The 22228-nt window shown below is 52.7% G+C and overlaps 1 protein-coding gene across 2 annotated transcripts in view; it reads right to left on the reverse strand.

Annotated features, from left to right (window-relative positions):
* The window catches only part of PSD2 (pleckstrin and Sec7 domain containing 2), a 57463-nt gene that overhangs the window by 21810 nt on the left and 13425 nt on the right, over positions 1-22228 (reverse strand). Inside the window, exons 2-7 of one of the 2 annotated variants that reach the window (XM_004744818.3) lie at positions 15231-15649; positions 11702-12163; positions 11098-11292; positions 8209-8289; positions 4280-4392; positions 3486-3546 (exon numbers count right to left, since the gene is read on the reverse strand). In XM_004744818.3, coding sequence (XP_004744875.2) covers positions 3486-3546; positions 4280-4392; positions 8209-8289; positions 11098-11292; positions 11702-12163; positions 15231-15604 — 1286 coding nt within the window. In that variant the 5' untranslated portion in view covers positions 15605-15649. The remainder of the gene's footprint in view (positions 1-3485; positions 3547-4279; positions 4393-8208; positions 8290-11097; positions 11293-11701; positions 12164-15230; positions 15650-22228) is intronic. The other variant, XM_004744820.3, reaches the window with a different exon arrangement.

Here is a 22228-nt window from a genome sequence, read left to right on the forward strand (position 1 = left end):
TTCTCTATGACTCCTCTTGTTTGAGGAATCTAGAGTAGCCAAATTCACATAAGCATCGAGTGGAACGGTAGTTGTCAAGCACAAGGTAGAGGGTGAGTGTTGTTTATTGTGTAGAGAGTTTTAGTTTGGGGAGATAATAAAGTTCTGGAGGTTAGTTGCAGGGCAGTGTGATATACTTAACATTATGGAACTAAACTACATAAGATGGTAACTTTAATGCTATGCGTATTTCACCACAAATCAAATTTTTTTTACTATAACTGTTAAATAAATTTTTTAATATCCTAAAAAAAAAAATGGGCAAGTTACTCAAGTAGACATTTCTCCAAAGAAGTTGTAAAGATGTCCAACAAAAACTTGAAAAGATGTTCTAGCATCACTAGTCATCAGGGGAATGCAGATGGAAACCACAATGAGATACCGCCTCATACCCACTAGGATGCTGATCCCTAAAAATGAAAAGGAGTAGGGTTTTCTGTTTGTTTGTTTGTTTGTTTGTTTTAAAGATTTTATTTATTTGACAGGGACAGCGAGAGAGAGAACACAAGCAGGGGGAGTGAGAGAGGGAGAAGCAGGGAACCTGATGCGGGGCTTGATCCCAGGACCCATGACCCTGACTTAAGGCAGACACCCAATGACTGAGCCACCAGACACACCCAGGAAAGGCAGTGTTAATGAGGATGTGGAGAAACTAAAAACCTCACACACTGGCGGTGGGAATTTAAAATCGCTCAGCCACTATGGAAAACATTTTCACAGCTCCTCAAAAAGTTAAGCACAGAATTCACATGTGAGGGAGCTAGTCTATTCCTAGGAATTGAAAACAAGTGTTGAAACAACAACAACAATTGTACACAAATGTTCACAGCAGCATGATTCACAATACCCAGAACGCAGAACAATCCAAAGATCCATCGGCAGATAAACGGATAAACAAACTGTGGTATATCATGAAGTGGAAGATTATCTGGTCCTAAAAAGAATGAAGTATTGACACATGCTAGAAAGTGGATTAACCTTGAAAACAAGCGCAAGTCAAAGAAACCAGGCACAAAAGGCCACATATTATATGACTGAATTCACATGAAATACACAGAATAGGCAAATCCAAAGAAAAAGAAAGCAAATTAGGGTTGCCAGGGGTGGGAGGAGGGTGTGACTACTAATAGGCACAGGGTTGCTTTTGGGGTGATGAAAAAGTTCTGGAAGTATAGAGTGGTGATGATTGCACACCATGTGAATGTACTTAATTCCACTGAATTGCATACTTGAAAATGGCTAAAATGGTATGTTATGTGTACTTTACCCCAATAAAAAAAAAAAACTAAGAATGTACAGGACTTGCATGACACAATTAAAAGGCTTGACCTTATCTACACATACAGAACATGACAAGCACCAGCTGCAGAATGGACTTCCTTTACAAGCCCACATGAAACATCTACGAAAATTGTGCATCTGAAGAACATGCACCAAGCCCCCCTGCCAGCTGTTTTATTCCCTCTCTAACTCGAGCTGTTTCTGGGGCCCTCGCAGGCCCCACCTTCCCGAGATGCCCACATCCACCATGGAGTGCAAGGGGGACAGCTCGAAGCAGGGGAAGCCACTCCCGTGGAGAGCCTCTAGAGAGCTCACGGAACTGCAGCCAGGCCCCTGGCTAAGTGCCATCTCCTAAAGCCAAGGAAGCATACACGGCAAATCAGAGATCTAGTGAGGTAAGTAACTTGCCCCAGGCCATACAGCAGTCATGTGAGGAAGTACCGGGGACTCTGGCCCAGAACCCTTTCCCCTGATCCTTCTGCAATAGTGCCTCAAGAGAGAACACCGGGATCCTCAAGGTCTACTGCCTGCAGAAACCACCACCCTGACCCACCCACGAGAGCACCAGGAAGTGGCTGGTGTTTCTCTTCAGCCACCGGCACTGAGGTGGGCCAATGGCAACGAAGGTCCCCCCAGTTTAGGGGAATCCTCAGCCTAAGGGGTCACTGGACAGTGGCTACTGCCATTCATAACCATGGAGCAGGCCTTCTAGAACTTGGCACGGCAGCGTCCTGAGGTTGCCCTGAGGCTCGGCCAAGGATGTAGCATCCTTAGTGCTCTTTCTAAGGTGTGCTAGCAACACTTGTTCTCCGTAAACAGAGTGAGCCATCTGGGGGAGCATTAGCTGGTTGACGGGCACTAGCTCTGGTGACATTCGCATGGAATATACTTGTCTTCTCTCCTGTTCCACGCTCAGGCTGCCAGCCCATGACAGCTCTTTATACCAAGGTCAGCAAGGCTGTCACCCTTCCCAGGCCAGGCGCCCCAGTGTGCCCACCTGAGCCAGCCTGCTCAGGCTGCCATCAGGCTGCTGTTTTCATATTCGTGACCCTCCACAGATCTGCAGGCTAGGCCTTGGGGGCTCTCCGTCATTCAAATGTTAATATAAGTAATGAATACCATTGTCATTCTTATGTAATGACATTATTCAAAATAAAATCCTCACTAGGTGCCAGACCCTGACAGTTGGTGTTGTGCATATTAATTCTCTCCATTCTCCCCAGGACACTAGTCAGAATATCATTATTCCCACCCCACAGGGGCATAAACTGAGGCACAGAGAGGTCCAGAGTCTTGCCCAGCATCACAGAGCTTCCATGTGGAGGCAAGAGAAGGATCTGCAATTGGTTGTGTCTTAGCTCTTTCTTCCACTCTATGCCCTGGGCTTTCTTGGTTAACTCCAGCATGATACTGGATGGCCTCTTGCCCCCAGGAGTTAATGGAAGATCCCCAAATTAACAGAGGGACTCTGAGCTCCACTAAGTGAGCAATGATGGGGCAGTGACTGGTAGGGCCAGATGAAGTGATGGGGAACACAGAAGGGAACATGGAGATGGGGGTTCTGGGCTCACAGGCATGCACACCACCAGCTACACTTACCACCTGATGGAGGGCAAGAGAACCCAAAGAGGGGGGTCCCGGGAGCAGATGGAAGAAAGAAGAAGGAGTTACTGAGTCACAAGCAACACTGAGAAAGCCCAGGGCTGAGAGAGCATAGCCTCATAGCCTGGGGCACTCACCTGTCAGTCACTGCCCGGTGGTGGGTAGGGGTGACAAGAATGCCCCTTGAGGGCAACCTACCATTTGAGGGGTGGGGGCTGCCTGGGGCCAGACAATGCAGTGGGGTCAAATTCGGACTTGTAGGACAAGGGTAGGAAGAGCACAAGATCTTTTAGCAATGCCTGGAGTCGACACAGATGGGGGGCACATTTTACCCTGCAAACCCTAATTCCCCTGTGCCTCAGCTGTTCTCATTGTCCTGCTTGGGGACAGGCAGATCTCAGAGAGATAGAGACAGGGAAGCTAAGTTGCCCAACTCCCAGCTCTGCTTAAAGAACCATGGCCATCAAGCAGCTGTTAGGAAGGGGGCTGGAGAAAGGAGGAGCCCCAGGACATGGTGGGGAGGGTCAGTGAGAAGACACGCCCCTTTTCTGCCTCCCCGACTCACATGTCCATGCAGGTCCGTGTTGAGCAGCATCAGAGCACAGGTGAGTGTATGGATCCCATCTAAATCAGAGATGGTGGCAGCCTCAGTGTGAGGACCCATTCTTCCCCAAACCCAGCCACCCAGCTGTCTCCTGACAGAGTCAACCTGGTGGCCTTGGAGACAGGAAGAGGCCAGCTACCAGCCAAACGCACCTCAGGGCCCAGGACCTATGGATGCTCCCTGCCCCACCCCCACCACAGCACCAGAGTCACTTGCCTGCCCCAGGTCAGGGCCAACCCCTCCCCTCAGAGGGCCCCCGATCACCCTGGGCCTGTTCTAGGCCAGACTCCTGCCTCCTGTGACCGAACTCATCTTGAGACTCAGACCCAGGAGCGGCGCTGGGTCCTGGACTATGTCCCTACCATGGCCTGTGTCTCCTCCAAAAACTGGCCTCATCCCCCAGGTCCTGGGACTCAGGTCCATCCACAGGGAAAGTCCTGCCACTCAATTGACTAAGAGGGCCTGGCCCCAGGACTCCACCCCAGGACTCCCACCGCACCAACAATCAGCACTGCAATGGGGGGCCGGGGAGAACAGAACACCACAGGCCCGAATCTAGGACAGCAGACTCCCAGGCACGAAGAATGACCATAGGCAAGACATTTGGAAGGTGTCTTGTCCAGAAAGCAGACCTCATTCCAGGTGCCATAGTTCCTGTGTTCCATGTTTAGCCAGCAGGATAGAAGCGGCTGTTGGCGGGGTTGGGGGGAAACCGGGGCCCCGCGGAGCAGCAGGTAGGGCAGGCGGCCGTACCTTCCGAGGTGCTGTCTTCTGGGTTGCACTGGCGGTACCGGCGGGAGAAGTGCGTCAGGACCCGCTCACGCTCCTGCGTCTCCCCCATCAGCGGGAAGGCCTTCAGGAAGGTTCTGGAGGGCAATTTAAGGATGCTGGAGACCTCTAGAGTCCCTCAGTCAGTATGGATCCTCACCCGGGGAAGAACTCGCTGCCACCACCACCACGCATGCACACGCACGCACGCACCACATAAACCCGTCGGAGGGGGCGGGGGCTCCAGTGCACAGGCACCTTCCCCAGGACAGCTTCCGGATTGTGGAGGCTAGGGGGCTTCAGAATTTCAGCCCTCAGTGCCTTCCAGGAAGCGGACAGGGGACAGAGCGTGAGGAATAAAGGCCCCTCAGTTCTGCCATGGGCCTGCTTCAGGATAAACGCCCACTTCTATCACCCTCCTCTCTGGCGAGGCCTGCATGGGCCACACCTGCCCCCCACCCTCTCGTGCCCCCCACCGTACCCCCAGCTCCTCCTCAGTCATTCCTGTTCCTCACTGGATGTGCCCCCAGCTGAACCCCAAGCCCCACCTTGGCCTCCCTCACCCTTCCCCCACACCAAGTCTGAACTGACAGTGACTTGTTCTTCACCCTTGATCTCAAACCCTCCTCCTCCTCTGCCCTCATCATACACCCAGCACACTCACTGTGGCCTCCAGACTGGGGCACCCCTGTGCCTCTCTGATACATTCCCCCTGAAGACACGGAGCAGCCTTTCTAAACACACATGTAGTTGAGACTCATCCCTGCTTAAAACCTGTCACTGTCTCCCCAGAGTGCTCAGGATAATAGCCAAGCTCCTCATGTTCTGGCCTTCACAGAACATGTTCCCACCACGCTCCTGTCCCTCCAAGCTCACCCCCATCCGCCTTCCACACAATATTCACACCCTGGCCAGGACGAGCACCATGCCTCTGGGGACGCTGAAGCTGTCTGAAAAAACCTTCCCTCCTCTACTGGGCACCTCTACCCACCTCTCCTGGCCCACTTCAAAAGCCACTGGCTTTCAGGGGCCCTAGGAGTTGATCCCAAAACCACAGGGGCTGGGAGATGGGGCCTAGGCACCCCTCTCTTAGGAAGAAAAACCAAACTGAGCAAATTCGAGCCTCTATCTGTGCAGCGTTCCTGAGACTAGTTCATTCCTAATTTCGCTATGGTTCATTTCATTTCTGGAAAGCCCACTTTGCTTTATGCTCTCTCATGCTGTTCCTGAGGCCCCCCCTGGGACCAAGAAGGCCATGGTCTTCTTCGATCCCAGGCAGTCAACTGCCATACAAAACACGCTGTCTGTCATCTAGTCTCCCCTTCCTCCCACCCCCGGTCTCTCCTGTTCCCTGTTCTCTTCCTCCCATCTGGCACCCAGCTCTGCCCCTCCTCCTCTAACCACACTCCACTAGGACTTTTTAAAACCCATCCCTCATCCCAGCCTTGACCTGTCCTATCTACAAGCCATCCATCCCTCCCACTCCCCAGGCCAAACACCCCTTCACCAGGGGTCCTCCCCAAGCCCCAATCTGACACAGCCACCACCAAACTCTCGGGTGGCCCCCAGGCTCAGCCTCACCACTGCCTACCCTCTCCCCTACACCTTGGCCTCACCCATCCCTCTACTTAATCTTCTGGAGGACCCTCACACCAATCTTTCCTTTAGTCCCACTGCCCACCTCAGAGCTATCCTCTCCCACCTCAGGCCTATCCTTTCCCACCTGACCCTCTTCAGAAGCCTGCATGCCTCCAGACCAAAGGCCGCCAGCACTACCTCCAAAATAATGCTTTACATCCAGTAACTTCTGTGGCTTTCCAGTGCCTTTGCAGTTAAGCCTCAATCTACTGGGCTGGCATACAAGGCTCTCCAGCACAATACCCAGGCCTCTGATTGTGACCTGACCCACCAAACGTCTTTTCCCACCACTCTTCCTCATCCCTGTGCAAACTTCAGACTCAGCTCAGGACAGAGCAACTTGCAGCAGCACAATATCTCCCCTGAGAACCTGAGATAAGCCAGACAGAATACATCTCTCTTAAGCTCTCAGGAAGCCACTGGGCCAAACTTCCAGGAAGGAGAGAATGGAGGTGAGGGGTTCATCTACAGATAATTTTCCTTGGGGACATTGCTGATTATGTGCAAAGGCAAGAGGCAGAAGACTTGGTTTCAGACACAAACCTGGAGACCTAACGGGTTGTGAATATACGGCCAATATTCCCTTGGAGAAGTCTGCCAAATTCTGAAGATGTGAGGGGCAGGATGCTAAGAAGCTAAGCAGAAAACCTCTAAGAAGTAGAAGGACTGAGTTTGTTTTGTTTTGTTTTGACACTCTACCTATATTGAGGAGACACAAGTAGGATTCAGGACCCACCAAAGGGAGAGGCCCCAGTGAACACACTATGCTTCTAGTGGAAAGCCATGCGGTCCTCCACCCTGTGATGGGAGGTCCCTGAGTTTACCAAACTTTGGTGCAGCCTTTCCTCAGCTCAGCCATGGTCAGATTGCCCCACCTCTAACTGCCTAGCAAAGGACAAGGTAAACTTTCGCTGGAGGAAAATACAATTATCTAGAACCTCTCTAATTTTATACAAAATGTACAGCATCTCATAAAAAAAAAATTACTGAGCGTGCAGAGAGACAGGATGTATGATGGAACACCAAGAGAAGAACAAGACACAAAAGAAACAGATGAGATGATTCCAAAGATACAGATATTGGGATGAGCAGGCTTTGAAATAAGGACTTTGAAATAAACTAGGATTAGTATGTTCAAAAAGAGAGGGAAAGATGGAATAAATGAATGGAAAGATGAGAAATTCCCCCCTCGAGAATTAGAATCTATTTTTTTATAATTTAACAAAATGAAAATTTTAGGGGCTCCTGGGTGGCTCAGTCATTAAGCATCTGCCTTCAGCTCAGGTCATGATCTCAGGGTCCTGGGATCAGAGTCCCACATCAGGCTCCCTGCTCAGCTGGAAGCCTGCTTCTCCCTCTCCCACTCCCCCTGCTTGTGTTCCCTCTCTTACTGTGTCTCTCTCTGTCAGATAAATAAATAAAATCTTTTAAAGAAAGAAAGAAAGAACATTCTAGAACTGAAAAATATAATAATAAAAAGTTGAAATTTTAATAAATGGGTTTAACAGCATATTAGACACACAAAAAAAAGGGGGGGTAAGTGAACTAAAAGCAGGTCAACAGAAAATATCCCAAGTGAAGCAGAGAAAAAGGAATGGAAAATACATTTTTTTTAAGTGTGGGGGACATGTGGGACACAGTGAGATCTGCCATCTGGGGACCACCCCCTACTTAGCACAGAGATTGCGAATCCCCCTACGCCCCAACGGCTGTGGCCTGCTATCTCCCTGTGGGCCTTGCCTGTCAACTGGCTAGACACTGGGCTGCCCTCTATTCCCTACCCTCCACCCCTTGGAGCCTGTACCTGACCCTCCTGAAGGCTACTGTCTGTATCCAAACACCAGAGGACCTGAGATCAAACCCCATTTTTGCCATCTCCTCCCTCAGGGACAGAGGGGGAATCACTTTACCTAATGATTGGTTCCTCATTTGTGAACAGCAGTCCTAACACCTACGCTGCAGGGGTGTGGTCAGGATGAAGTCCAAAGGGTATGGAAAGACCCATCCTGTCTGGCAAACAGGAAGTGCTCAAATACTGGCAAGTCCTTTGCCCTTCAGCTCCAGAAACCTCAAGATGGCATTCCCACCTTCCTACGCTCAGCCGTCTACCAATTACCGGGGGCTGTTGTGCTCATGGCCCCTTCTCCACAACATTCCTGGGAGGGTCCAGAGACTCACCCAAGGTTGCACAGCAAGTTTATGACAGAGCTTGCATGAGAATCCAGATGTGTGGCCTGTATTCCATGTGGCTACCCCCCCATCCCAGCCCCACTGACCTGAGCGCTCGGTCCAGGGTCAGGCCCGAGAAGTCGAAGAAGCTGAGATACTCCCCGGCCACCAGCCTGCTGAACTCATTGCTGTCAGGAGAGCATAGGGTGTTCGTTAGAAGCAGGACACATCCACCAACAGGAAGCACATGGGCAGTGAGCCTTGGGGGACCCAGAGCCACCCACCCGAGCTGCCCTTCCCTAGGCTGCCTCCCCCTGCCAGCCAGCTGGGCAATGACAGTCCATCCTTGGGTAGGAGGGGGTCAGGAAGGCTTCCTAAAGGAGATGAGGTCTCTGTGAAGACAGCAGACCTATAGGAAAGTAAGAGCCAGTGAGGTGAAGGGAGTAGGGAGACGGATGACGCAAAGTGTCCCCAGTAAAGGAAACTGCACATGTCCAAGTAGCTATCAGCAGGGCCCTGTGGCCAGAGAGCAGGAGCAGTGGCAGCAAAGAGATGAGGTAGGGAGTGGGGCACAACAGCCAAGGGAAGGATGGGTAGTGTTCAGGAAGGGGGTAAAGAAGGGAGGGGTTGAGTGAGTGGGTCAGATCTGTGTGTGGAACACTGTCCGCTGAGTGGAGACCACTAGGAGCTGCAGGGGCTGCTTCCTAGAGAGACAGAGAGTTTGGGGAGGAGTAAGATTTCCAAAGCAGAATCCACAGGCAATGGAACGGTGCAGCGCATGACCCCAGGAGGTGGGCTGTGGGGAGGTGTCCAGAGCTGGACATCAGGTGGGGCTGGATGTCCCAGTGTGAGAGATGGCAGCTGGTTAATGGTTGGAGAAAGGGGATGACCCCAAGCGAGAGAAGGGTGCAGACCTAGGACAGAGATCAGAGGAAGCCCCTCTTAAGGGTCAAGGCCAACTGAGAAGAGAGAGGGCGCCCCTGAAGGAAACAGAGAAACACAGCCAGAGAGAGCCAGGGGTGCAGGGTCCTGGAGGCCAAGGGAGAATTTCAAGAATATTGGAGAGATGAATTCTTATCAGAAAAGAGAACAAATTTCCACCTGAATGTATCTAAGCCCCAAGCTCTCCCCCATTTATAGGAGACTTGGGACTGGGGAAATGGAGAAAGCATGACATAACTCCATGGGGACACCAAATTCAAATCATGGGAAATTCTTCCTGACAAATGGCTCCATTTCTTCTACAGATACATGGCCTTAGACAAAGTAGGCAGCCCGGCAGCCTATTAAGAGACTTAAGAGGAAAAAAAGAGAGACTCAAGAGACATGGTGCCCAAAGGCAAAGCATGGACCTCATTTGCATCCTGATATGAAGAAGCATTTCTGAGACAAATTATTAAACTAAGACTAAATGTTAGACACTCTATGGAATGCTGGTTAGTTTTGTTAAAAATTATAATGGAATGATGATTATATTTAAAAATCCTCATCAGTTAGAGACACATACTGAAGTATTTATGGATCAAATGACAGAGTGTCTAAAATATGCCTTAAAATATCCCAGCAAAATGGGTCGGGGGTGGGGAAGGGGGATGTTGTTAACTTTGAAGCTGAGTAATGGGTATGTGGAGATTTCATATATTTTCTCTGTTTTTGTGTATGGTTGAAATTTACAAAACAAAAATTGTACAGAAGGAAAAAGAAAGTAGTGGGGTATGTCTGCAATGTTGAGGAGGGATAAACTGAGGCCAGGTAGCAGCCCCTGAACTCAAAGACAAAGGCTGCTAACTTGGCCCTGACCTGGAAGGTGTGCTGAAGGCAGATGGTAGGAAGGGAAGCCTGCCCCAGGGGTTGAATGTGGAGAGGGGGAGTGCACTGAGGCCACCCAGGGCAGAAAACTTGAGAATTCTGACTGCCAAGAAGCTGGGGAGGAAGTGCAGTTGTGGAAGAATTTTTGTTTTTAGATGGGAGAGACTTAAGCAGGTTGGAAACTCTTGTAGAGGAGGGGCTGAAGGATGGAAGGCTGCAAATCAAACATAACCTAGGCTCCAGGAGAATGTCATTAAGTTGAAGGTGGAGGTCACAGTCCAGCAGGAGAGGTGAGGCTTCAAAGTCATGATGTAATGTCTGGGCTGGGGCTGGGAGGCAGGAGAAATGGGAGGCTAAGAAGGGTAAAGGAGGAAGCAGGGAGAGAAATGGGGGGGTTGGAGGTGGCCGGGGAGGGGGTGCTGGGCTGGGGGAGGAGGGAGCGGGGGTTGGAGGAAGGATCCCAAGCAGAGCTGGCCTCAGCTTTTTCAGTCAGTTTCGACTTGGGGCCTAGGGGCTAGACTGACCCTTTGACTTGAGAGCTGTGACTGCCTCCCCATCTCAGAGCCTAAATGTGGGGATGAGAGGCCCCCCTGGAGGAAGGGCAGAGGCAGGTGGCCATGCTGATAGTTGGAAACACATGGGGTGTGTCTGCTGATTCCCTCAGTCCCTGCCTGTCCCCCCATCCCCACACAGCCCCCAGCACTCCCACGTGGCTAGTTCCCTTTCCCCAGTCCCAGGGCCAGGGTTGGGCTTTGGCAGCTTCAGCCCCCTTAGCCAGTCCCAAAAGACTGAGAGTGGGGCTTAATGACAGCCAGGAACCCCTTCCCAGTTCCTGGGTCCCCAGCAGTCCCCGCCCAGGCCCAGGTTCTCCTCTTCCCCAGCCACGCCCCCCTGCTCTGTTCTCACACCATCACCATAACCACAGGCCACATTGTACTCCCCAGCCCCAAGGGACCGCCCCACCACCACCTCCCCTCCCTGAGAGCACGGGCCTTGCCCAGGCAGCCCAGAAAGGAAACAGATTTAGGGCAAGGCCAGGAATGAGGACAGTAGCAGGAGGAGGAGCTCTTGGGGACTATTTGGAACACCCCAAGCACCAGACACCCTTGACAGTAGTCACCCACACCTCCTTCAGGCTGAGAAAGACACTGGGTTTGCCCGGGGTGGGGGGTATGAAAACAACTCACTTCTTGCCTAGCTGCCGGGCAACATCACAGCGCTGAAAGCCCTCGAGGTGGTAGAGGCGGCGGGCCAGCCGGCGGGCGGCCTCACTGACGCCCTGGCACCCGTTGGTCAGTGGGTCTGTACTGCCCGGCTCCAGCCCCTCTGAGCTGCTCAGTTCTGAGTCCGAGTCTGAAAAGCCATCCTTTAGGCTGGGGTCACTGCAAAAGGAAGGTAGGGACAGAAAGAAGGGGACCAGGGTCAGAGCCCTGGGAAGAGGCTGGGAGGTCTCCCCAGGCCTCTGAAAACCACCCAGGTACCAAAGCAGGGGCAGAACCCCACTGTATCAGGAGGGAATCTAGTCAGACTTTTACAAGAGCCCCGCAGTGAAATCACTAGAAGCTACATGATCAACACAGCACAGCTCTCTGGCCCCACCACAGCTAGAAGGGCATAAGAGGGAAGCAGGGAACCTGAGGACCGGGGTGGGAGGTCTGGGATGCCGTGACCATAGAAAGGGCTTGTTCACTCTGGGCACTGGCTCGCCCTCATCTGCAGTGCCTCCTCTGGGTCTCAGTTTCCCCATCTGCCTAACATTTCTCCCAGTTCCCAGCATAGGCTCTACCTCACCTGGCTGAGTTCAGCAACTTGTCTGTGTCCTCCTCCTCCTCTTCCTCCTCCTCCTCCTCGTCCCCACCTGGACCCCGGGGTCCGTCTTCATGGAAGCCATTGGGCACGGCTGTGCGAGACAGGCGGCTCAGGACATTCTCTGATCGGCTGCTGGAGATGGAGCATCGCAGGGGGCTGCCCAGCTCCCCATCACCACCAGCTGCTCCCATGTCCCCCTCAGTCCCCATGTCCCCAGTGCCTAAGCTGGGCCCTGGCTCGGGGCTATCATGGGCCCGCTGCTGGATGAGAGGTGTTAGGGGGGCCTCAAAGCTGACGCAACTGTCACTCTCATCCGTGAGGCTCAACACATCCAGGGAGTCAAGGCTGCTGTACTGGGTTCCCCGAAGCAGATCTGACTCCACGATCTTCTCAAACGTGGCACTGAAGCCGTCCCGCACATCCGGCTCTCCCGGGCCACCCAGCCTGTGGGATACAAGGACCAGTCACCATGCTGCCAGGAGGCCTCCCTTTCCATGGGCTAGGATGGCACCGATCCACATCTGGGAGCTCCACAGGGGCAGGCTCAGGCATGGATGGTGTCCTGTTTATTCTTTCAGCCCAGATTTCCTGGGCACAAGACGCCAGATGCTGGGCTGTGTGCTAAGGTACAGCAATGCAAAAGGATGGGCGTGGTCCTCCCCAGTGCCCACCCTGTCTCTGGCCCAGAGTAGGCATCATTTATTTGCTAAATGAATGAATGGGAGGCCTTTCCCTCCACTGTGGCCCAGGGGCTGCTGCCTCCAGGCTTCCCAGAGCCACGCGGGTATCCCCCATCACAACTAGGGTCATGCTCGGTCAAAACTTTGCCATCCCCACAGCCTGAGAGGCTCTCAGCTTAGCCGACCACACTGTAACTCTCAGGCTTGGCCTTAATATCACCTCCTCAGAGAGACTGAGGAAGGCAGGAGCACATCACCCACCTCACTGGCCCCTCTCCTCATCCTCCATCCTCAGGGTATCTCCTCCCTAGCTGCCAGCCCCTGTCAGCATTTCCCATCTGTTCCCCAGTCACACCCCTCACAAGGCCAGGGAATAGCCAGCACACAATCCGTGCTCAGTAAACCCTGATGAACGGCGGGCGGGGTGAACCTACAGGTATTTATCAGCCCCCTGGCCTCCCAGTGCGCAGAAACCCCCGCAGGACCTTGACCTGTCCCTGCAAGAGGCCTGGGCTGGCAATTCCTCTGCCATAGGGCTCTTCCCTCATGCTGAAGCCCTCCTTCCTCACCCCTTTCTCCATGAGGTCTGCCCTGAGTACCCTCTTTATAATTGGGACCCACCTCCAAACACCTCAGCCCTTTTTTCCTACTTGATTTTTTTTCCAAAGCACTTACCCCCCTTTCTACATACTATATAATTATTACTTTCACGATTTATTGTCTATCCCCCCCAGACCCTGAGCTCCATCATAGTAGGAATTTTTGTATGTTCTGTTCACTGAAGTATTCCCAGCACCTAGAACAGAACACACAGAGGTAAACTGAGGCATCCCGGGAAGAATCTTACCCACTGGGGAGATACATAGGGAAGACAGGTAAGGAAGAGGAGACACTGAAAAACAGCAAGATCAAGAGGGATGGAACAAAAGAGCCACAAGAAGAAAAAGAGAGAGAGGGGAAGAAAAATAAGAGAGACAAGAAATAGACTGAGAAAAAGAGGAAGAGATAGAGAGAGAGACAGAACATAGAGACAGCGAGGAGAAGAGACCCAAAGGAAGAAGCAGGCTGAGTCCAGCCCATTTCAGATACATCAAGGTCCGCCCTTGCAAAGTGACACACCCCTCATTCCCCCTGCGGATCGGCCACACACTGCTTCTCCCAGCCCCTGCGGCCTCAGAGAGTCCAAGCTCTATTTGGAGGACTGGGAAGTACCCCCTCCCCTCAGACACCTCCTTGGACCCCAAGTCTGAGATGTGGTCCTACTGTGTTCCCTGCAAAAGCATACTGACCTGAGAGAGGAACTGGAGTCCCAGCCCGCTGCCCCCTGCCCAGTTCCAGCAGATTGAGATCTGAGCCTCATTAGGCCTTCTCTTGCTGGAGAAGCAAGTGGAGAGGAGGGCAAGAATCTAAGAAGTAGCAGGACACCTGGAAGTAAGCTGGGGTGGAGTTGTCTCTGGTGACCTCCAGGAACAGGGAAGGAACATAAGGGTCACTGCCCTGGTTACCAGAGCAGATGCCAGACACCTGCCCAGCAAAGGGACCTCTGCTAGGCCTATGCTAGGTTCCAGAGACATCTGAATAACACAGATCTCTGCCCTTGGGGGAGCTCTCATCTCACTGTCAGAGCCTGAATGGTCTCCCCCATCCCACTACCTCCCACCTTCTCATGCACCAGAGCAGACCTGAGAGGTGGTCCTGACAGAGGCTTGAAGACCATTAGCCTAATCTCCAAACTTCCATCTGCCCCTACCTTCAGCCATCCCCAATAAATACACCACATAAACACAAATAGTATGCTCCAAGAAGCCCCAGACCCTTGTGTGCACCCCACTGTGAGCCAAGTGGCTGTCCTAGGACCTTTCTGGATGGAAACACTCCCGGCCAGAGGATACCTGGTACATGCAGGCACCCAGCCTCACATACTTCCATTCCTATCCACAAAGCTAGCCATACTCAGCCCTAGACCTGGACATGCTGACCCAAGTGTGTACCCACAGATGCACAGGCCAGGCACACACAACCTCCCCCAGACACACACACAAAACCACACAAACCCATGCATATCCATGTGTTCACACATTCCTATACCCACAACAATGCACAGGCCAAACAGAAACATGCATGCCACCTATGCATACTTGCTTGTCCAGGCCAGGGCCCACAACTGTGCACAATAAGACTTCACAATAAGACACTAAGACTTTGCTTTTCTTAGCCCACCCTGAGGTCTTCTAGACATTTCCTGTCCCATCCCCACCACTCCCACCCACCCCCATCCAACTAGCACCTCCAAGACATGAAGGTTTCTCCGTCTCCTACGGAGGATAATAGAAATGGGACTGTAACTGCATTAAGTAGGACTGAAGTGAGATTCCTGGTAGAACCTCCAGAGGGCACTCAAGTGAGGGGCAGATGGCAGGGATTAACCCACAAAGTCTACTTTTTTGAGGTCAGTTACAGAATTGGGAGATCTTCATCTCCAGGAAACAGAGGGATGGACCAGATGACCTTCCACGTCAAAGCATTTTGGAACTCAACTCTACTGCCCAGCCTGGGATGGAGGGTGGTGTGTGGTCCTCCAACCCCATATGGATACAGCCCATGATGGTTTGGGAGGCTTTGGGGGTGGAAGGCACAACAGGTCTGCTGGCTTTTGAAATCTAATGGCTCTATCCTTCCAAAACACTCAGAAGCTGGACAAAACAGGGACATGAAATTCCCATTGTATGGAGGAGAAAAACAAGCACCTAAGAGGCTAAGTGGTTAGACCCAGGCCACACAGCACTGGAACAGCTAAATGTAGTGAGCCCCCAACCCAAGACCCCACTTACCCCAGCTGAGTGTCCTCAGTGTCCAGACAGAGATTCTTGGAAACATTGTCCCCCTCTGCCAGCCCACCAGCCCTCCAGGGCCTGGACTCTGTAGAATCTTCCAGAATATTTGAGTCTGGCCCCAGAACTAGGCCATTGGTGAAGGAAAGGCCAAGGCTGAGACCATGGAGAGCTATGTCCGGGCCCTGTATGGGTTCCTCAGTGTCCACCAGAGTGCCCCTCATCTCATGCGCTGGGCTGTTGTAGCTACTGTTCAGGTCCTGGCTGTATGCCATTCCATTCTGGACCCCAGGTTCTTCCTCGGACTCCAAGCTGGGGTCCCAGGCAGCACCACTTTCCCCAGGTAGTACAGACGGAAGCTTATCCTCATCCATGGCTGCCACTACTTCCTCCCCGTGCTGACTGCTCCTGGAACTCCCCTAGACCCGGAGGGGAATGAAGAGATGAAGAGGTGAGTCAGACAGGACAGGTGCCGAGGGGTCTAAAACCCAGCACGACCAGCACTGAGCAGCCTGCCTGGGGACAGGAGGATGGCGAGACGATCTTCTCAGGACCTCCTGGCTGGAATACGGGTTAGGCTATGGCACCTTAGGGCAACAGTACCACTCAGGCCAGCTCATCTCTCCCCTGAGCTGCATTCATCCTGTGTGCCCAGTCCTGCCTTCCCTGTTAACTCTTACTTGTCTCTGTTGTGCCCTCCAGAATCCACCAAAGCCCTGTGAGAAAAATCCAGGTTGGGAGGAACTAGGAAAGGGTCCAGGACTTCTCCAAACCCCCTCCCTTTCCTGCCTGTGTATGAGGTAAGCAAAACTCCAGGCTGACAGCAGCCGGTCCCCTTGTTTCTTTCCAAGTTCTCACCCTGATTCCAGGAGCCAGAGAAGAGTGAATCTGTGGGTGAATGGAGGGAAATAAGCTGGGGCTGCCTTCAGAGGGAGATTTAAGAAAGGAGACAAGGAAGTCAACAGAAGTGCAGCTTCATCAGAACCTGACGCCAACCCAGAGAAACCAACCTGAGGGCCCAGGGCAGCCATCCCAGGCCCAGCATGAGGCGCTGTCCAGGGTGCTGGGAGGGTGAGCCGCCACCCAGGACCCTCACCTACACAGTCTGCTTGTCTTCTCTGCCCAGTGCCCAGAGCCCTGGCTGTGCGAGGAGAAAGGAGGAGTGGGACCTGGGGATCCCCTCCACACCGGGGCCCCCAGAGCTCACCCAGCCTTGAAGAGGGATGCCATGGAACTTTCTGGGGAGAGCACCGGAAGGGGAGCTGCGCCCTGCTCTGCCCAACTCACTGAGTGACCCCATGTGGGTCCAGGTTGGGCTTCCTTACCACCCCAGCCAAGCCTGCCCCCACTCCCCTCTGCCCTTCTTTGGGTCTGTACCTCCTCTTAAAATGAGGAGATGCATTTTTAGCTGTTATCTCCATCCCTATCCCCTTTTAAAGCTGATCAAAACCAGCCCACAATTCCCAGAGGCTTGCAGCCCAAGCTAATCTCAGACAAGAGGACAGATGCAATGGGCTAGTTCTAGCTCCCCCTCAACCCTGTCTCTGCCCCTGGCCCCACCTAGCCCCTAGGCTATTTCTGTATCACCTCACCCCACCCCATGACCTTTGTTTCCAGGGATACAGACCATTCCCTCCAAACAACTTCCTTCTTTCCTTCTTCAGGCCTCAGCTTCCCCCCAATACTCCCAGGCTCTTCTGAAGAAAGGGTCCAGGTTTCAGGGGAGTCTGGAGGAGAGAGACTGGTCAGCCTTCTGGGCTGCAGCAGAACAAGTTGCAAGTACTGCAGTAATAATTTAAGTGAGACCCATTCTTCTACTTGCCTGGTCTGAAGTGTCGCCTGAGGAACTTGTTAAAATAGATAAGGCCTTCCCCCCAAACCTCCTAAACCAGAACCTACAGGGATCAGATATGGCAATCTTTTATTCCTTTAAAAAAAAAACCATGAGTTAGACTCCAAGAGGAACTTCCCACATAGAGAAGATGAGCCTGGATAGGAAGGTCAGTCTTCTTCTCTGGGGGTTTCCAGGCCCCGGAGGGGATATCTGCCACCACAGGCCCACTTAAGATTCATTGAACCCTCGATTTTCACACATGGAGAAAAGAGAACAGGGTAAACAGGGATCTGGGGCCTCCACCCGCCACTCTGAGCATTTCTCCTAGAGTTCTGAAGATGGCAGGAGTGTAAGATTTTACTTAAAAACAAATAAACAAGCAAACAAAAGAGCAACAAAAAACATCTACAGATTAAAACAACAACAACAACAACAAAAACCTCATAAAGATCCAGGCAGTAGACTATCTGGGCCCTGATCCTAGGACGCCAGGGACCCCAAGGGGCTCGGCACTAAGTAAGGGTTCCGTCTGGTCTGCCCTAAATCCCTGCTGCTGCAGCTGCTATTTCAGTCTGCTCCCTCCGGTTGTGTGCTGGGAGTGGGGAGAACAGGAGGTCATCTCCTCAGCTGAGATTTCTGGGTGGGGGGAGCATTTCTAAAGGAAAGAGGAGGGAGAGTGGGGACTTCTGGCTTGCTGCCGGAGTTCTAGTCCTCTGGCCTGCTTTCTGGCCCAGGGGCCTGGATGCCCATTGGATATGGGGCACAAGGCTCCAACCCAATTCCACCAGGGCGCCTCAAGTTTCCACACCCACACATGGAGGCTGAGCTCAGCAGGACCAAGTACCTCCCTTTGGTCAGGGCTCTGTCTGAGGTCCCAGTGAAGGCTGGGATTTGAAAGCATAAATGGTTTCCCCTTATGCTCATGCTACACCAACCCCAAAGCCAAGGTTATAAACAAACTAAGGATATCTTGGGAGGCCCCTATTTCACCCCCCAACTTTCAGCAGCTGCCTCAGGCTGGCTCCAACCCTACCTGCCCTGCCTTGTCCTCCTGCAGCTGGGAGTGGGATAGAGGTTCTGCCAACACCGGGCACTGGGCCGTGTCCTCAGTTTCAGGGGGTGGGCAGACAAGGGGCAGCATTGAGCTCCTCCGGGCGGGGGGCCCAGAGTCCCTGCCTGGGCTGAGGGCCAGCTGAGCCCAGAAATAGCTGAGCCAGAACACCCCCTCTCTTTCTGAGCCCAAGAGAGGGGTGCATAAAGGGGGGCTTCGGGTCAGAGGTGTGAAACAATACCCCAAGCCTTCACTCTGAACCATCATGTGCCCTGAGATGCCTCACTGTCCCCTCTGCCCTTTATGAACCCATCTTCAGAATGGGAGCATCACCTCTGCTCTCCTCCTTCCCCAGGGCTGGTGGAAGAGTTTGAGATCATGAATGCAAAGAAAGCAGAAATCCAAGGAAGAACAAACCCCTACAGGGATCAAGGGGAAAGGTAGCTATGGTCCACTCTTCCCACCACTACATTTGACAAATGGAGATGCTGAGGCACAGAACCAGGAAAGGCTGTGCCCAAGATTACACAGTTGAGGAGCTGGCACTACAACTCAGGGATAGCTTCCTTCTGTACCTGGATCGGCTGGAGATGCAGGAGGAGCCCACAGTTTCCCAGGCCCTCTGTCAGATCCTCCTACAAGATCAAGGGCTCAAATATTCAAGCAGGAGACTCTACCCGAAGCAGTGACCCTGCCCCCTCCAACCCTGCTGGCAAGACCAAGGGAGGAAATGCAGCTGGGCCACAAGGCACTGATCCCAAGCAGTAGGATGACAGGCTGGCAGTGGCTAGATCCCCTGCATCCTCTCTCAGCATAAACCAGGCCCTGCTCCAAGCAGGGGCTCCTACTACCCATTGCCCTTGAGATGACCTTGGGATCAGTGGCATCTTTTTCAGCTCCAACTAAGGTGGACCCAAGATAATAATGGAACACTGGCAGGGCCAGGGCTAAATGCCAAACCAGCCACTTTCTGGGTCTCAGCTGTGCCTAAGACAACCTTGTCCCCCTCCTCACTCTCCCCATGGCAGCCTGAATGTACTGTGAAAACACAAATCACATTATATCCTTCTCTCACTCGTAACCCTCCAATGTCTCCCACTGCACTTCAATTAGAATTCATCCTCCTTAGCATGGCCTAAAAAAGCCTTGTCTAAGCTGGTTCACTGCCCTCTCCCCATCCCCCACCCCATCAGCCACACTGGCCTTCTTTCTGCTCCCTGAGCTCATTCCCACCTCAGGGCCTTTGCACCAGCTGTACCCTTGGCCTAGAATGCGCTTTCCCTAGATCTCTAAATGACTGCCTCTCCTGTCACTTGGGGCTCAACTCCAATCCTGCCTCCTCAGAGAGGCCCTCTCTCAGCACCCTGTACTCTCACACTCCTCCACTGAGCATCCGATCTGCCAAGCATCACTTAGCAGAACTGAAACTCCTTTTTCTATTTTCTTCCTTATTTCCTGCCATCTCCCTCAGTAGGATGTAAGTTCAGGAGGGTGGGGGCTGGGTCACATTCACCACCTCCCCCAGAACCTAGCACCAAGTCTGGCAAACAGCAGGCACTCTTTTAAATATTTGATGAATGAGCAACCTGGAGATTTTCATCATCACTGTTATGGGCAGGGGCTAAGAGACGTTGAGGAATATGCTTAGGGTCACAAAGCTAGAAAGAGGTAAGGCTGGCATTCTGCTTGGATGACATTGGACTGTCACAGGGATACCTTGTGTGGTGAATTCCATGTAGAGATCCAAACCAGGGACTATGGAAAGCCCAAGGAAAGGTCTGGAGCAGGGTGCCCAGCAAAGAGTGTTCCAGGGCCTGACACCTCTACAAGATAGAGGGGAGAATGCATGGGTACTGAGGCCTGTGTGTATGTCTGTGAGCAAGTATATGGTGCATGCAATTTTGGGCACAAACATACATGCACACACATACAAACACACATGAAGGGAGCTGGGCAGCCCCTCATGTCTACCCTGCATACCCCTAGGTGATGGGGTAGAGATGAGGAGCCCACAGGCCTAGGGATAGGTTCAGGCCAGCTAGACTGACATCACTGGGCAGCTGGGATTAAAATCATTCTGCCTTGAGAGAAGCCAAGAGCCAAAAACAGACAACTCATTGCTTCGGGTTACGGTGGGGGATGGGGAAGATAGGCACCCACACTGACCTAGTAGCATCAGGTGACTGCATGGGTTTGGGAGGAGATGGGGGAATACAGGCCCACTTGGTAGAAATGGGGATGCAGGAGGCAGAACTGAGGTGGGGAGCCCATCGTGTTAAGTACTACCGAGACCAGGCAAAATCTAAGAGCCTGTGGAATGTCCAAGGGTACTTAGAGGCCAGGCAGGCTAAACATAGACGGGAGTGGGATCAGAGAAAATCATTCTGGAATGTCATTATTGAAGCAAATCTGAGACTCGGGTTTTGCCTCCAAGGTGCTAGCAGAGTTTGGGGAAATGAAACCGCTCTCTGGCCTCATTTCCCCGTATACGTCAGAGATTCCAAACCATTGCCAAGTCTTGGACTTTGATCATATCATGGCGCTGTGGATCCTACCCAGACTCCCACATATGTGCACAACATTTTGAGTATTTTTGAGAAGCCCATCCATATGCCTTGGGTATGAACTCCACAAAAGGGACAGTCTTTGAAGATCTCCCACCTCTGCACACTGGATACTCACAGTGAGTTCAAGTACAAGCAAGGGCTACTTGCAAGGCAAAGGAAATGCTGGAAGCCTTTCATTGTCAGAGCTATTCCATGCCCATTGGGAGCCCACTCTGGACATCCCCATTAGTCCCACTATCCTTCCCAGAACTCTTACTACATGGACTCCCTAGCTTACCCAGATTTTTGCACATGAGCTGAGATTGTCACACATACACGAAATCTATCATCTTAAATAAGATGATCAGTGAAAAGAGCTGGCGTGTGCTAAGTGCTCAGAATGGGCTTTGGCCAGTTGTGTCCCTTGCTATTCATGGGGCCCCATTTAAGCTCCAGGACTCCCCCAGGAAAGGGCTGGGCCACTGACACCAGGAAGCTCACAGGCAGACCCCTCGGTGGAGACCCTGTCCCCCATGCTCACCATGTTCGCCCCCTAAGCCTCTGCCAGTCAAGGAGTCTGGAAGTCAGAGCTCTAAGCACTGTCTCTAGGCACAGACCAGCCTGGTGACATGCCTCTTAATGTCCCAACTGCTTGGGGCAGGCAGAATAACCAGGATAATAGGAAGCGGTTGTCTACCCAGGAGTCTTGGGAACCTCCCTGCTTCCATTCCTCAAGGTGACCTTAATCCCTCCAAACCCACTATGTCTGCCCAACTTGGAGCACCTCATACAGCAAAAGGGTCTCAGACTGGGAGTCCAGGACAGTGGGTCAGTGTCCTAACTGTACAGTCAGGAAGACCTGCCTTCAACCCCCAGCTCTGCTGTCCACAGGCTCTGTGACCTCGGGAAAGCTGCCCACCTCTCTGAGCTTCAGCACCCTCCTCTGTTAAAATGCGGGGTGCTAAGAGCATCTGCCTCGCGGGGCTGCAGAGATGGTGTGGGTGCAGCACTCAGCTCAGAGCCAGGCACAAGTGCTCAGGGAGAGGTGGCAATCATTGCTTCCCAGAACCCTCTCAGGCTGCAGAGGAAAGGGTGGGCTGCCCTCACTAGGAATGGAATGTGCAGAAGAGCAGCACAGGATGTTCAGTGGGCCCTGCAGACACTGGCTCCTGGCAGCCTGTCAAGTGGCTTCCGAGGCAAGGGCTTCAGGGGCCCAGCCTGAGGGTGGAGGCAGGAGAAGGGTTCAATCTGGGGCCCAGGAGGCTGGCCAGATAAAGTGCCCCACCCTTACCTGAAGCAGGTGAGGCCCCTCCAGTCTGGCACCACCAACACTCCCAACCCCAGGCGAGGCTCCCTCCTCATGTCCACCTCAAGGCAGAAGAGCAACTCTAGGTGCAGGTGCAGGGCCAGGGCCCTGGACTTCCCCGAAAATATGCCTGAGCCCCTCAAGGGGGTGCCAGCCCATGGTTATCAAAGAGCCCAGCATCACCATGCTTTCTTCCACTCAGTTTGGGCCCTTGGGGAACCAGCTTTGCCTTGAGTAGTGAGCATCTGGACGGCCTTCTCT

The sequence above is a fragment of the Mustela putorius genome, unplaced genomic scaffold (assembly GCF_011764305.1).
Source record: "Mustela putorius furo isolate JIRA1106 unplaced genomic scaffold, ASM1176430v1.1 tig00000145_pilon_pilon_pilon, whole genome shotgun sequence".
Classification (NCBI taxonomy): Eukaryota; Metazoa; Chordata; class Mammalia; order Carnivora; family Mustelidae; genus Mustela; species Mustela putorius.